This window comes from Semicossyphus pulcher, unplaced genomic scaffold (genome assembly GCF_022749685.1).
Source record: "Semicossyphus pulcher isolate SPU_LCO1_2020_fin unplaced genomic scaffold, fSemPul1.0.p SCAF_4, whole genome shotgun sequence".
Lineage (NCBI taxonomy): Eukaryota > Metazoa > Chordata > Actinopteri > Labriformes > Labridae > Semicossyphus > Semicossyphus pulcher.
Genome location: NW_027211715.1, coordinates 3,494,938 through 3,509,355, shown reverse-complemented (window position 1 = coordinate 3,509,355; position 14,418 = coordinate 3,494,938). Strand labels below are relative to the sequence as shown.

Below are 14,418 nucleotides of genomic sequence, written 5' to 3'. Positions count from 1 at the left end.
TTAGTCTTGTAAACACAAACACGGTAAAGAAATGCAAAAAAAATAAACAACAAACCGATTAGCATGTTAACTTAAAAAAAAATATTAACTTTGTGTGAGTCAGCTTTATTAGAGTCACACAGCAGAGGAGCTCAAATAGTCTATTCATTTAAAACCTAAATATATAAATGTTTTACTTTAAACTTGATGTTCTTTGTGTGATGCAGTTACAGTGTTAGTACGAGTTTTAAGAGCCTTTTTTTGGTACTGACAGAAATCAGTCTGTAACACACACTATTTAAAAGTATCCGTACTCAAAGCTGGAATCAAATACCTGCTCATGTTTGGACTCTTTTGTTCTGCTTCGGTCAAGCTTTTATTTAAAATCTGAATTATTTGGATGTTAGACTGTATATCATTTGGCAACGTTCTGGCTTGTGTCTTTTTAATTTTGGCACTTGTTAAAATTTTCCAACAATCCCTAGCCCGACAGATGACAGTGTTGACCTTTGTTTTTGAAATACCACAGAAATACCACAGAAATTTGTTGGAATAACCTTCAGCCTTAAACAAAAATGACCATTAAACAAAGCCTGAAAACATTTGGTTCAAAAAGCCACCATAGATGTCCTTTAATATCAAGGTCGACCGTGTCTTTCTCTGCCCGCTTATTAATCGTAAAGGCTCCGCTACACCGGGAGTTTCTGTTCTCACTCTCAAAAAGCGTAAACTGCACGGAACAAAAACTAAGTGACACCTGTGGTGCACCAGCTTAATGTGCCATGCTTAACAAGAGACACAGAGACTACGCCACATTAGCTTTACTATGGCAGAGGGACCAAGCAGTGAAGCTTTGCATTAACTCAAAGAATAAGTGAAGTCGGCAGTGTGGGGGCATTTTGGGTACACTATGATGGACCCGGGTCTTATCCAAGACGACGGATCCCCTGTCTGCAAAACGTGCCTGAAAAAAGTTGCAGCTAAAGTGTCAAACACATCAAACTTGATACAGCATCTGCGGGATCACCACCCAGCACTACACAGCCAACATAGTAACTGACTGATATAATGTTAAGTATTACGATAATACATTGAGTTGGTAGGGAATTAAATATAATCGTGTCTGAACGTGTGAAAATTATTAATGCATAACAATCGTGAAAATCTTGAAACCGTGATAATTCTTCAGACTACAATCGTACCATCAGAATCTAACCTAATTACCACCCCCATAATCCTGACTTTCACAAATAGAAAACTATGTGAACTTAAACATACATTTTGCCCTCTAACGAGCGATAAACCTTTTCTCTATGAATCATTTTTGCTCCAGCAGTTGAGCAATCCTAGAAAAGTCAAATCGAGCACCCAAGGTTTTCACACAAAGGATTCAATAATTGGTTAAACCTGTTTACCTGCAGGAATTTTTCACAGCGTGTAAGAACAGAGACACTTTTTGCAGTGTGTCTGTTACTTGTTCTTTCAGAGCAAACAATATTTTCTTCCATATAAAACGTGATCCTGGCAGAGGAAACATACGTACGAGGTGCTGCGTGCCCAGCTGTGTTCTGTAAAACAGGATTATATAAGTTTATTGAGACTAAGGACTTTAAGTCGGTGAAGACCTCTGGCATTACCTGAGCTATGAGAGGAATGTGAAGAATTTTAATTAGATCCAGGATTTCTCCAGGATTTTAAGCAATACTTCTAAACCTCTCATCAAACTGTGGGCCCTTTTTATTATCTTTCATTTGAGCTATTAGAGAGAGTGCACATAAGCAAGGAAACTGCCAACAAAATCATTATTGTAGGCCCCTCTCAGGTTCATAAAATGCAGAAGAAAGACCTAACAAAACCCTCAAGCTAAAACTAATATACATGAAAGTAATATCACATTCCATATCATTAATTGGTTTGGTAATCGCTCAACAGGTGACAAGAACAGGATGCAACATATGGTTTAAGTGGTAAGTAAGGTCATTGGTGTCAAACTGGCCGATCGGTCTCACATCTTCTGTGAAAGAACAACTTCTAACGCCGGGTCAAACAGACTGAACTTTTTTTTTCTCTCGGGCAACAAAACTGTTAAATCCTTTCGATGATCCAGCTGATTATTAGTTTCCCATTTAACTACTGGCAGCTGATGAGGGTTTTAGTGGTGGTTTAACCCTGTTGAGTCCTGTTGTTACTTTTTAACCATGTTTTTTGTACCCGAGTATGTGTGACTGTTTTTTTAACATGTTTAATACGCCTGTGTCCGATCGCACTTGAAGCTGTTTGTTGGCACTTACTGACTGACCCTCCTGTCTTGATCGATGCTTGTGTTGTATTAACTCTCTGATGTTCGTCGCTTTGGACAAAAGCATCTGCTAAATGATATTGTAACACTGTTACATTAATATCTTTATTGTGTCAATGGAAAATGGAGGTGAATACGGACTGCAACTTGGCTGTAAGGAAGATTTCCCCACAGGGAAAATAAAGTTGCTTAATCAGCTTAAAAAAAAAGTTACTTAACCAGAGCGTCAAATTTGTTTCTTTTTCTTTGCATTTTCACTTATTTTTGAAGTTGTATCTGTAGTCATCGATCTTTTCTTTGTTTGTTCAGCCATATTAGATTACTGTTTACTCGCAATGCTTACAGAAACCACAAGTGCAGCCACTTAGCTCTGCCTACCCTCTCTGGCAGACCAGCCACTGCTGGGTGACAGAAAATGCGTCACTAACTGATTTTTTTTCCACGAATGTCGCCACAGACACCCAGTCCATAAAAATACGATATACTGCAAATGCAAAGGCTTTCATCAGCGGACCATAGGCTCAATCACCATTGTGTTAAATCATTCGGTGATAGTTACTTAAAAGACATTTATTTAAATGAAAAATGTTCCACTGTCAACTGTGGCAACAAACGCATTCACGTTAAAAATGTGTTTACCCCAAGCCAGTTTTGTTATTGAATGATAGAAGCAAATCAACGAAAAATAATTAATTGTTGAAACTTAGCTGCAGTCCATCTGAAAATGCAGAGAATGCAGAGGTGAAAACAACGCAAAGAAAAAAGAAATGATGGATGTTATGAACATTTTGTGCGGGGAGAAACTAGCAAACAGTTGTTTGAAGCCAGAGAACCTCATGACGTGTTTGTCGGTTGAAAGGTTGTTATTAAGTAAATCAAACACTGATGCTGTGATGCTCTATTGAACCTCTTTATATTGTCACTTTTTCCTCTCAGAAGTATTTGTAGGCTGGGTATTATTATCAGGGAGTACTGTGCAGAAAATATACTTCAAAAGGGGGGAAATTATAAGAAAATTGAGAACCACAGGTCTATGACATTGTGTTTTCCCCTGAAGAACGGTGTAAATGTGTGTGTGAAATACAGTGTGTTATTTTAAGTTTAACAACCATAATGAGATATAAGCTCCTGCATTACTGTCCTGCATGTTCAGACAAGACAGACGTGTTAAAACAACACTCATAAAAAACAGGACAGAGTTCACATACAGGTGAAAGAACAGCCTACAGTGTGTTCATATACTGAACCATCCCAAAATGTGCAGATAGAGGTAAGTGCATCAGATAGTCTATAACGGCTTACATGCACAAATGTCATGCACAATTTCAGACCGACAAATGCTGGGAAAAGAGGCCTCGAACATCTTTCAGAGGGTTTTAGACACACTGATCTTGTAAGACTACAATGTAGGGTTATTATTTTGTTAGGGGATTAGCACTTCTAACTTTATCTAGTTAACACAAATAATTCAACACCACACCTTTGTAAATCAGTGGATATAATCTGAAAGCTGCTCCAAAAGAGCACAAATCACTAATCCTGACTTTACTTATCCCATCACGCCATTCCAGCGGGCTTCAGGCTGTCACAGATAATTCACTACATTTAGAAAATCAAACAAAGCTCCAACATTCCTCTCCTGCTCCTGGTACCACAGAGTCTACCCTGAAATTTAACCCAGCACAAAAATATGAGAGCGCAAGAAAAGGTCCAGGTGGGATCTAATAACACACACCGAAGCCGCAGTGACAGCAAACTAAACTCAGACATATTCAAGACAAACATGTGTTAAGTCTATTCCATGACTAATTTACTTTATTAGATTACTGAAATATTTCTTTTAAGTGCCAGCCAGGAGGACTCTGGAAAAACAGTTCAAACATACTGTATCATCAGGGCTGTGATTTACAGGTGAAAAGTTTAGAGTAAAATTTTCTCAAAAAGTTGAGAGGAATTAACAGCTCACCATCAGATGCAAACAGGTCCACTTTTGTTGGTCCTTGGAGTAAGCATGCGGCGTTCAGTGACCAAACATTAACAGTAAAAAGAAGAACCGCAGTCCAACTGGGCAATGGTTCACCCCACACTAGTTAGCAATGTGAACATGGCTTTTAATCTTCCAGCTTAAAGACTTAAAATGGTCCGAATTCTTCTCATTTGAATTGCGTGATTGTAAAACCAAGGGAAACGTGGGTGAAGGTGGTCCTGAGTGTATCGCTCTAAGCTCAAATGGTGCCAACTTGGTGGACTTTGGACTTCGTTTTGGTCAAAATCGAGCAGAGACACAGCTCCTGACCAACAGGTGCTGGTGTGTAACCATGTCAAATTAACTTGCAAGGTCTTTGGGAGTAAATCATTACACAGTAAACAGAGAAGCTAGGTTACAGTGTGATGTCAGAGCTGATTGGGCTACACTGTTTAGGTACTCCCCCTCTCATGGCCACTGTATGCATATTGTGGCTTTCAAACCACGTTAGCAGCTTCATAAGGCTGCACTCAGAGTGTACATAAGAAGTGGACAGAACTTTTTGGTTTCAAAAGTGACGGCAATGCTAAAGCAGCTTAAACCTGCACCAGGCTAGCAGGGGGGGAATCGACTGGTTGCGAAAAGATTTCGGTTTATACATAAAAAATAAAATTAACGTACTACTCAGTTGATTTATTACCAAGAGTAAACATTCTCTAATGAGTTCAATGTTTTATTTACTAGTTTTAAGTCTTCTTCAAAACAGCATGATGTTCATCTAGTTAATTATTGACCTATTTAGAGTCAAATAGACATAAAAGAAGAGTGTGGTTTAGGGCATGGCTACCTGTGATGACAAGGCAGTATAACTACAACCTGTCAACCAGGAAAAGATAGCCTAATCCTTTACTGATCCCCAGAGATGATAGAGACATAAGCAAGTTTTTCCACTCTCTCACTCAAATATGGTCACTTATGGCCCTTAAAAAAAACAAAAACAAAATGCTAAATTCTAGGCTTCAAAACAGTCTCATCTAATCGCTAAATATTAGCATTATTGCAAGAATTAGCATATTCCACTGGACAAAGGAAAGGTTTGACCTGCTGGTGGCACTAGAGAAAAAGTTAGCTAACCCCTGATCTCTATTTACAGATTCTACATAGAAATGTAGGAACTGTAGGCAGGGATGTGGATTTTACATATGGCCAGTGTTCTGGTTTCCGTTTGTACTACGCTTGTAGTCCGAGTAATATCACGTATCAGCAGGCTGGGGTGTATGCAGGAAAAAAAGCATTGTGTGGAGAGGAAAAGCAGGCGGAACGTAATGCGCCGTAATGGCATCACGGCTCCCATCAGCTGTCATCTGATGATGATTTATCTTCACATCTGCAGCAAGTTCAGCTAACAATCTGCTCTAGATCTAAAATTCAACTTGAGATAAATTCCCTTGACATCAGATCGAGCCAACCTCGGTTCAACAAACGAGCATTTTAAAAGTGGTTTTCTTCTCCTCTTGAGTACAGACCTGACAAAGCTTTATTTTGACTTTTAACAAATCTTAATTATGATGTTATAATTTCGGTGTAGGTAAGACCCATTAATTCCACTAAATCACAAGTCTTGACTGGAAGCCGTTTAGCGCTAACTGCTGGCCTGTGCACCGTTGTCCCCAGAGGCTATATTGTCATCTGATTATAGCCGGTGGGATCCGAGATTGGTAACTCCCAATGTTGGTAGGAATAATCCTCTGGGGACCATGATATACAATATATAATATCATTATTTTTTAATGTGTTTAGACCAAACTGACTGACCAACTTAGAAACTGATATTGTATGTTGACGTGGTTAAAAACAAAAATAGGGAGCTCTATGTTATTTGTTTTCATATCGTCCTCTCTCCTTTCTTAAACTTGAATCAGACTAAAAATATGTACAGCCACATGTCAGGTAAGCACCAATGTGTCAGCTGTCTGAACAGTCAGCAGTACTGTGTTAGTTCGAAGACATCTAAGAGTAAAATTCAATTTAAACCCTTCTGAGCTATTGCTAACAAAACTGGTGGTTTGTGCAAAAACATAAGCAGAGAGTAATACTTAACTTTTCCAGACATCACCCCCAAAAGCTACTCGCGCAAAAAAAAACTCAGGGAGTCTGCCAGAGCTCTGACAGACACTAGACACATTTATGGTCCTTTAAAAGAGCTTCTGTGTGGGTACCTGTGTTGTAAATGGTGCTCGTCTTGCTATAGTTAGCAAGGTGTAGAGTTCACCACAACCAGACTTTCCAACCCAAGCTGATAGATACAAGCTAAATCTGACCAGAAAATGTGTTTTATTTGATATAGTTTATTTTTATACAATAGAAATGATTGGTTGGTTTCAGAGCTACAACAATTGGTTTATCAATCAATTAGTCAAGTGAAGAAGATGAATTGGCCACTGTTAACATATAAAAGCCTAAACCATTTACAATGATAACGATCTACATATTAATTAATAAGATCTTCCAATTGCACGGAGATCTTCATAAAATGTGCTCTTTTTGTGGCATAAATTTATATTCTGAATTAAGATTATTTAGATACACTGCTTACATATTTCTGCTTTCATCTTAAATTCTGCCCTCCAACCAGCAAACTTGCAGACATCATCTTTCATCTGTCTTTGTCCTATAAACAATCTTTCAGGGTATTTACCTTGGTTATGAGCAGAGGTTCTCGATGCTCCAGTCCCCCTCTGAGGGTAAATCCCCATGGTGCTCCTCCTGAAAGAAAAACTTCCACCAGGCTGCAGCCCTCACTATCTCTGCTCCTCAGATCCAGATCTTCTGATTTTTGCACCACATGCCAAACGGTCTCTGTTTCTGTGTAGTGTTGATCATTTTTATATCCTTCAGTATCCATGGTGCTAAAAAAAGGGCAAGGAAACAAAAGAAATCATGAATCATGTCAAGAAAAAAACAACAACATTTAATTAAGCATTCTTCTTGACCAAAAAGGGAACGACTCTGAGAAGGCTTGATTATGGACCCACTCTTTTATTCATAAGATACTGTCAGGCTTATAATCTGTAAGCATGATCTGTAACAGTGCTGACGACACCACACTGTAACTCCCTCTGAAACCTACTGTCCAAACTGCCTTGCAAGAGCATCTACAGCTAGATCCTCACTGGTACAAAGGAACAAGGTAATATAATTCCCATTTCAGCATCACCACACTGTTTTACAATAGAGACCAACTGATAACTCTGTTGCCCAATATTATCTGGTTGATAAAGGCCAACCACTGTTACATCTTTATTGTCTTTATATTTCCAGATTTGCACAAACATTTAAACTTTTTCTTTGTCTCTTCATTTTCTAAGTGAAGCACTTTGAAATGTCTGCTTTAGACAAGTTCTTTATTATAAGCCAACATTGCAATCAATAACAGATTACTGTGTCACTGTCAGTCCGTTTGTTGCATAAAATAAAACCCTTTTTACCACTGACACAACAGCAAAATATGAAATATGGGGTCAATATAGGGAATTTTAATCAGCAGCTTTGTTTTGGCAAAATTCTAAATACCAGAGGGTCGGCATTGCATTGGAATACTTAGTATATGTAAATAAGCTCCTTGACAGCTATCTTACTGAAAACTGTTGAGGCTTTCTTATATGCGGATAAAGGTAACTTTAAATTAAGAGTTTATTAAGAGTTTTCCCCTAAAAAAACATTGTAATACTTTTTAATATTCTTGACTGTATTTAGTAAATATTATTTCAACACAAATGCCCCTCATCTAAAGAATACAGCTTTACTTTAGAGGTTTTGGCCAGCCTTTGTTTTTATATTAAAATTAAAATGGGTTATATCTATGCTGCAACCCTTCCAGAGTTTTCTGACTCTCATTGTAATAATGACTTGACGGTTTTGGCCTGATATTACAAAAGTGCTCTTAATTTGAAAGGAACTCCTCTTAAACACACACGATGATTCTGTGGAAGAACTACCTAGTCACTTCGCTTATCATAAAAACGGTCTTTTCGATATAAAAATACATTCTTAAACGCTGCTTAAACACCTGCTGTCATACTCCAGACATGCTGACTTAAACTTAATGCTCTTATGAGTGAGAGAATTAAACACACAAACAATGTCGAGCAGCACAATGGAAACCATCTTCGCCTGTAACAAAAAATTTAGGTGGACAGTCTCGCTCTTCTAAAGAGTTGACCGACTCTTCGTCTGAAACAAGTACTTTAATCATAACCAATTCACTCGACTCCGTGGTATCCATAGCTTTATAATTAAATAATACGAAACGCATGCTTACACGGTTGACCTTACCTGGGACTTCAACTTCTGGATAAACCGGTGAACACGAAAGCTTCCTCGGGCTGGCACGCAGCTATATCCCAGGTTAACGTACCACATACTTCATCTTTTGTAACCGTTTTATCCTCATATAAATCACTTTAAGATAGTTCGCTGGTGAGTTTTGCGAACGGTTTCGGTGAGAAAGCTGTGAGTTTCCGCTGTTTCACACGCAGAAGCACTTCAGTCCGTATCCTACTTCATTATACAAACTGAGAACGACACACTGACACACTCAGGAGAGTTTAAATTAGCTAAGCTAACCTAGCTCCATCCATGGACAACAGGGATAACAAGTGTAGCAAAACCACAGCGCGAGCGCGCCATCTACCGTTAGCTAGATAGTAACGGCTCAACTCTAAAAAAAACTTTCTTCTCAGTTGTAACTCAAAAGCTAAGACTTTAATAATTATTTCTGGAGGTTGAGACATAGTTAACAAACGTATAAATTGCCATTTAACTAAAACCTTAACTTCCGTTAAGTTAAACTTGGAATTTCGAGAGGAGCGCTCACGTTTCCATGACAACAAGTGAGTTAGGTAGGGTAAGCTAAAGGGACAAACTTAACCGATTCGCGGAAGTGGTTGTACAGTGGAACGTCACCAACTATCGCTGTAGTTTGTAGTTTTAAACTATCCAAATATTGACACATACAACCGAATAGGTCATTATTAGAGCATGTGAAAGAACTTCTTATAAGTTAATTGACCAAATATTTTAAGTATGTTTAAGAACTGGGGAAGCTGGCTCGGAATAGAAGACGAAAATGGACAAGTTAAACAACAAGGCGAGCCTACTGTTGATGTTAAAGAAGACCAAAATCACGAAGTAAACAAACCGACTGCTGCTGTGGAGAGTGAGCAGACCAGTGCTGGTAGGGAAGATGTTCAAACACCTGAACTTCTTCAGAAAGCTAAAGGCTTCAGTGGTAAGTTTGAAAAGTAAGAACACACAGGAAACGTAGAAGTAATAGGTGTAAAATCACTGATGTTATACTTTCTTCTCCGCAGGTTACATTTATAATTTCGCCAGCAGTGCCTCAAAGAAACTGTCCGAGTCTGTCGTTGAAACGGCACAAAACCTAAAGAAAAGTGTGGAGGATGGGAAGATGAACGGAATTATTGATAAGGTATATTTCCCTTGTTGTGTGACTGCTTTAATGTTTTCACCTCCTTTTTTGGCCTACTGAGTTCTATATTTTCTTCCTGTAGACCATTTTGGGTGATTTCCAGAAAGAACAAGAACGATTTGTTCAGGAAAAGAAAGCCAAAAAGTCTGGTAAGCACTAAACAATATGTTTATAAAACTATTCAGTACATAAACATGAAATGTTGGGACTTTGCATCCTACAGTAACTAAAGGTTAGTTTTCAATGTTTGTAGGTGCTGCTGTGCCACCCTGGGTTGGTTATAATGAAGAGGAAACGATACAGCAGCAGATTTTAGCTCTTTCAGCTGTGAGTATCACTCCTTATAAAGCATTTCTATTTCTATTGTAAAATTGTGCAACAGCACAGTTTCATTTTATTGCTTCATTTGTTGACAGGACAAAAGAAATTTTCTGCGAGATCCTCCTGCTGGGGTGCAATTTCACTTTGACTGTGAGCAAATGTATCCAGTCGCCATGGTGATGTTGGAGGAAGATGAGCTCCTTCGGAAGATGCGCTTCCATCTGGTCCCCAAACAGTGAGAGTGTTTTGACACTCACATAATACTTTGTCTTGTCCCTTTTCATCTTGTGCCTCCCCGCACAGGAGTGGGTTTATTAAGAACAAAATGTTTTTTATTCTATTCTGAGCCGACTGCCTGTCCCTCTTTGTTATTCATCTTAGGGTGAAAGAGGAGGCCTTCTGGAAGAATTACTTCTACCGGGTGTCCTTAATCAAACAGTCAGCTCAGCTCACAGCTCTGGCAGCACAACAGGCTGCTGAGCGGAGAGGCGTGAAGAAAGCTGGCACCAGTCCTGAGGAGGTTCAACAAAACGGTATCGTTACTTTGTAGTGTACAAGATGAGAATACATTTATTTAAATTCACTGCCTCGAACACACAAAACCATAAAAATTCATGTAACAAGTAGAGAGGACGGGCTTTGCCAAATACTTTAAAAATACTTTTAGTCCCAGGAACTACTTTTCAAGAAACCAAAAGGTTCCTTCAGCCTGTTGTTTTTTGTGTTTCCATCGTGGTCCCAAGACTCACTGAAATTAGTTTTTACATGTCATTTTTGTGTGTGACTATACAGCAATGACAGCATTATTGCTAAAATACAATACTGTGAGGCCTTAATTAATAAAAAACAGAAAAATTTAGAGCTGCAAGTTCCAACCCTGAAGTTACTATTCAATTGCAAAGCGCTTTCCCCAAAGCAAAGACTTTTTTCTGGGATAAAATTATGTCCCCAGAACTTAATTCAGACCCTGGTCCATGCAGTGGAAGTGCCCTAACTTCCTCCAAATATTCCTCGTCTCTGAGGAAAGTTCATGGACTGGAAATGTGATTCATTATAAACCATAAACTGGTATTTAACATCAGGAAATTTGGGATTTTTCTTTTGATTTTGTGAGTCTGCTTTAAAGCATGGCTAATACCAGCAGTGGGAATAATATAATGATAAGACTGCACTTTAAAAGTATGAATATCACTGTGTTTTTCACTTTTAAAGATATTGAGAGATAATGTCACAATGTACATATTTTTGCAGATGTAGTTAAACAGAAAGCTCCTCCTGCCATTCGCAGCACTAAACCAAAGTCAAGCGAGGTAAGCTGACCGTGTTCGACGAATAATGTACCCAAGAAATTAAGAGATTACAACATAAGTGAGTCTGAGTCTGACCTCTTTCTGTTTCTGTTGTAAAAGGATGAAGAGATCTCCACCAGCCCGCCTGTGTCTGAATTTGTGAGCGATGCTTTTGACTCATGCAACATAAATGAGGACGACCTACGCAAAGAGATGGAACAGCTGGTTCTAGACAAGAGGGAGACTGCAAACACACAGCAAGGTGAGTCTGTTTGATTAACGAGGTTGTGATGTTATTTTAGAGTTCATCAGAGTTCAGTGAGTTACTCTACATTGGTTTCTTCAGAGGAGACTCCTGACTGGGAGAGAGAGCTGCAGGAGGAGCTGCAGGAGTACGACGTGCTGCCTGATAACGAGAACCAGGATGAGAACTGGGACAGAGAGATTGAGGAGATGCTGAAGGAGGAGAGTTAGAGCACTAACACAAACTCCTCCAGCCTCAACTGATTCAGAAACACCTTTAAGGTCAGAAGCAGCACACGACTTCAGATCTAATGCTCCATATGGAATCATTCTTCACAATATCAGTCCTAAACAACTCTCAAGATTGAAAACTAGCATCATCCCTAATTAACAATTCAGTGCACGATTTCTGTGGCCTGCATGGTTATTCTGGTTTTATGCATAAATATTAAGCATTTTCAGCTTTAGTTAAAATAAAGGGAGATATTGTCCTGCACACAGTGCCAAAGAAAAAGAACAGTTTGCCTCAGACTGTGCATCAGGAATTAAGGTGGGATGATAACTCTGGTTGAATGGCGGCCATTGCAGCCACAACAAATACAGGATAATGGCAGATGCTAAAAATATAAAGTTAGAGCATAACATTGGCACAAGTAAAACCTCTATTCCAAAAGAGTTTAGACACTGTGTAAAACAGAAATAAATGCAATAGTTTACTACAAGTTTAAACATGCACTCGTACAGTAATAAATGCCTTTCTAATTAAGTTTACACAACGCTCTGGCTTTTTTAAAATCATAGTTATGGATATATGGGTATTACAGAAGCCCTGAGCTGACATGCATCCATACATTATATTTCCTCTGTTTCCATGATAACGTGTAATTTCCAGTTGTTTTCTCAAAATCTTATTTATCTCGTTATCTCGAGATAACAACACTGCACCACCGTAACATCAGATGATTATAACTCGTATCCCCAGAGTTGTAAAAGCACAAAACAAACATAAAAACAGGCTTAACTTAGCTCATTAGTGCGGGCGATGGCAGCATGGCATGTCCTGGTCTGTAACATCACAGTGAGCAGCCTGTTGTTCTGTTTTCTAGATCGCCAGAGAATTGTCCCGTTATCTCCAGAAAACCAGCTTTGTTATCTCAAGAAAACCAGCTTTGTTATCTCAAGAAAACCAGCTTTGTTATCTCAAGATAAGCCGAGATCTCGGGAAAGCAACCGGAAATGACTCGTTATAACGGGAAAACGGATTAAATAAAATGTATGGATGTATGTCCGCTTAGGGCTTCCGTAGGGTATATAATTGAGCATGGGTGCATTTCATTTCTTTAAAGCTGTATTTTTGTAAATGCAATGAACTGTTCTACTGTAAGAGAAAGGCAGTGCCATTTCATCTCACCTTAAAGGTTCATTTTAGGCCAAAAAATACAAATTATGAGATCAAGTTTATCTTCTTTAAAACATCCGGGTAATAAATGACTAAATAGAGCCTGACTCATAAAATCAAAGATCCATTATGAAGTATGAAATCAGAGTCTGCTGCAGCAACATCATACAATGAATAACATATTTTCAAGATATTCATGTGACCAGGAAAGTATATTTTTCTACGACTGAACAAACGCTTGGTAGCCATGAAATGTGAACCCTATTTTAATACATCTTTCTGTGAACAGTGCCTTATTTTATAGAATTAAATATGTATGTTACACCTGTAATAAACATTAGGCCCCTGTGTAGTTTATCAGAGTGATTACTGACATGCACAAGCACACATACTGTTTACTGTAGATGCTGATATAATGTACTCAGTGTTAGACATGTCATTCCAAACAAGCGTCATGTGTTCATCATGCTTATACCAGGAAAAAAGAGCCAAGTGTCTTTATTGTACTTAATGTATTTCCAACTTCTAGTTACATATTTTTGTAAACATTATTATTACTGTTGTAATTATGTCCTGTGTTTATTAATGTGATTCTGTAGAGGTTGCATATCGATTGTTTATTTTCTTGATGCTGACATAAAAAACATTAAACTTTCCCTCTGCTCAAAAATCCGTTGTTCCTACTGTTGAATGTTTGAGCTCAACTTTACAGCATGTTGTATGTGCCAAGTTTGTTTATTCATCTACCAGGGCCGATGCACAACATTTAGGTTTACTCATCAAACTGAGTGGGCCTGAGTTAGTTGTTAGCTTGTTTCTGATGAATCTGACACTCTTTTTCAAAGGTGGGTCTACAAGCATGATTTGGGATTAAAAAAAAAAATCCAGAATCTTATTTTGGTCAAATTTTCAACGTGCAGAAGTGTGATGTGGAAATTTTATATTCATATTACTGCTGTTGTGTAAAACTGTGACACACCTAACGAACCAAAGAAAATGAACCTTAAACCCTGCACACCGCTTCGCCTCGTTTCAGGGAGACATTTTGGCAAGCCGTGATGTGTGCATTATTAATGAAGGGGTGAGTGTCATTTCCAAGATTTTAACTAGATAATTATAATATAATAATTTGTGAATTATACTGGATAAATTATTATTCAAGGTAAACTAATGTGTTCATGATAAAACATGTCTGGAGGGGATCTTTAAACCCAAAGCCTCTGTCTGAAAACTCCTCCTGCACACTGAGCCAGGAGTTAATGTGTTACCACACTGTGTTACACATTTCTCCAAACTCTGAGTGAAGAATGAATTAAAGGAAACAAGCTTCTGCTCTCTTTATTGCTGAACTTGACAGGAATACATAAAACCACAATGCATCCTCTAAATGTAAACACAAGTCCAGTGACGTAACACACCCGTACTCATCAA

General features: G+C 38.4%; 2 protein-coding genes across 4 annotated transcripts in view; one reads left to right on the top strand and one right to left on the bottom strand.

Annotated features, from left to right (window-relative positions):
• Positions 1-8,810, bottom strand: part of shroom2a (shroom family member 2a) — a 45,580-nt gene extending 36,770 nt beyond the window's left edge. For 2 of the 3 annotated variants that reach the window (XM_069680353.1, XM_069680351.1), the window contains exons 1-2: positions 8,566-8,810; positions 6,943-7,153 (exon numbers count right to left, since the gene is read on the bottom strand). In XM_069680353.1, the coding sequence (XP_069536454.1) occupies positions 6,943-7,153; positions 8,566-8,666 (312 nt within the window). In that variant the 5' untranslated portion in view covers positions 8,667-8,810. The remainder of the gene's footprint in view (positions 1-6,942; positions 7,154-8,565) is intronic. The other variant, XM_069680352.1, reaches the window with a different exon arrangement.
• A 392-nt stretch (positions 8,811-9,202) lies between these two features.
• On the top strand, positions 9,203-12,719 carry LOC138607542 (synapse-associated protein 1-like). Its single transcript, XM_069680165.1, has 9 exons — positions 9,203-9,534; positions 9,617-9,735; positions 9,818-9,884; positions 9,989-10,062; positions 10,152-10,291; positions 10,438-10,589; positions 11,308-11,366; positions 11,466-11,607; positions 11,692-12,719. Exons 1-9 carry the CDS (start codon positions 9,330-9,332, stop codon positions 11,817-11,819), a joined length of 1,086 nt encoding a protein of 361 aa, XP_069536266.1. The 5' UTR covers positions 9,203-9,329; the 3' UTR covers positions 11,820-12,719.
• The last annotated feature ends 1,699 nt before the right edge of the window (positions 12,720-14,418 follow it).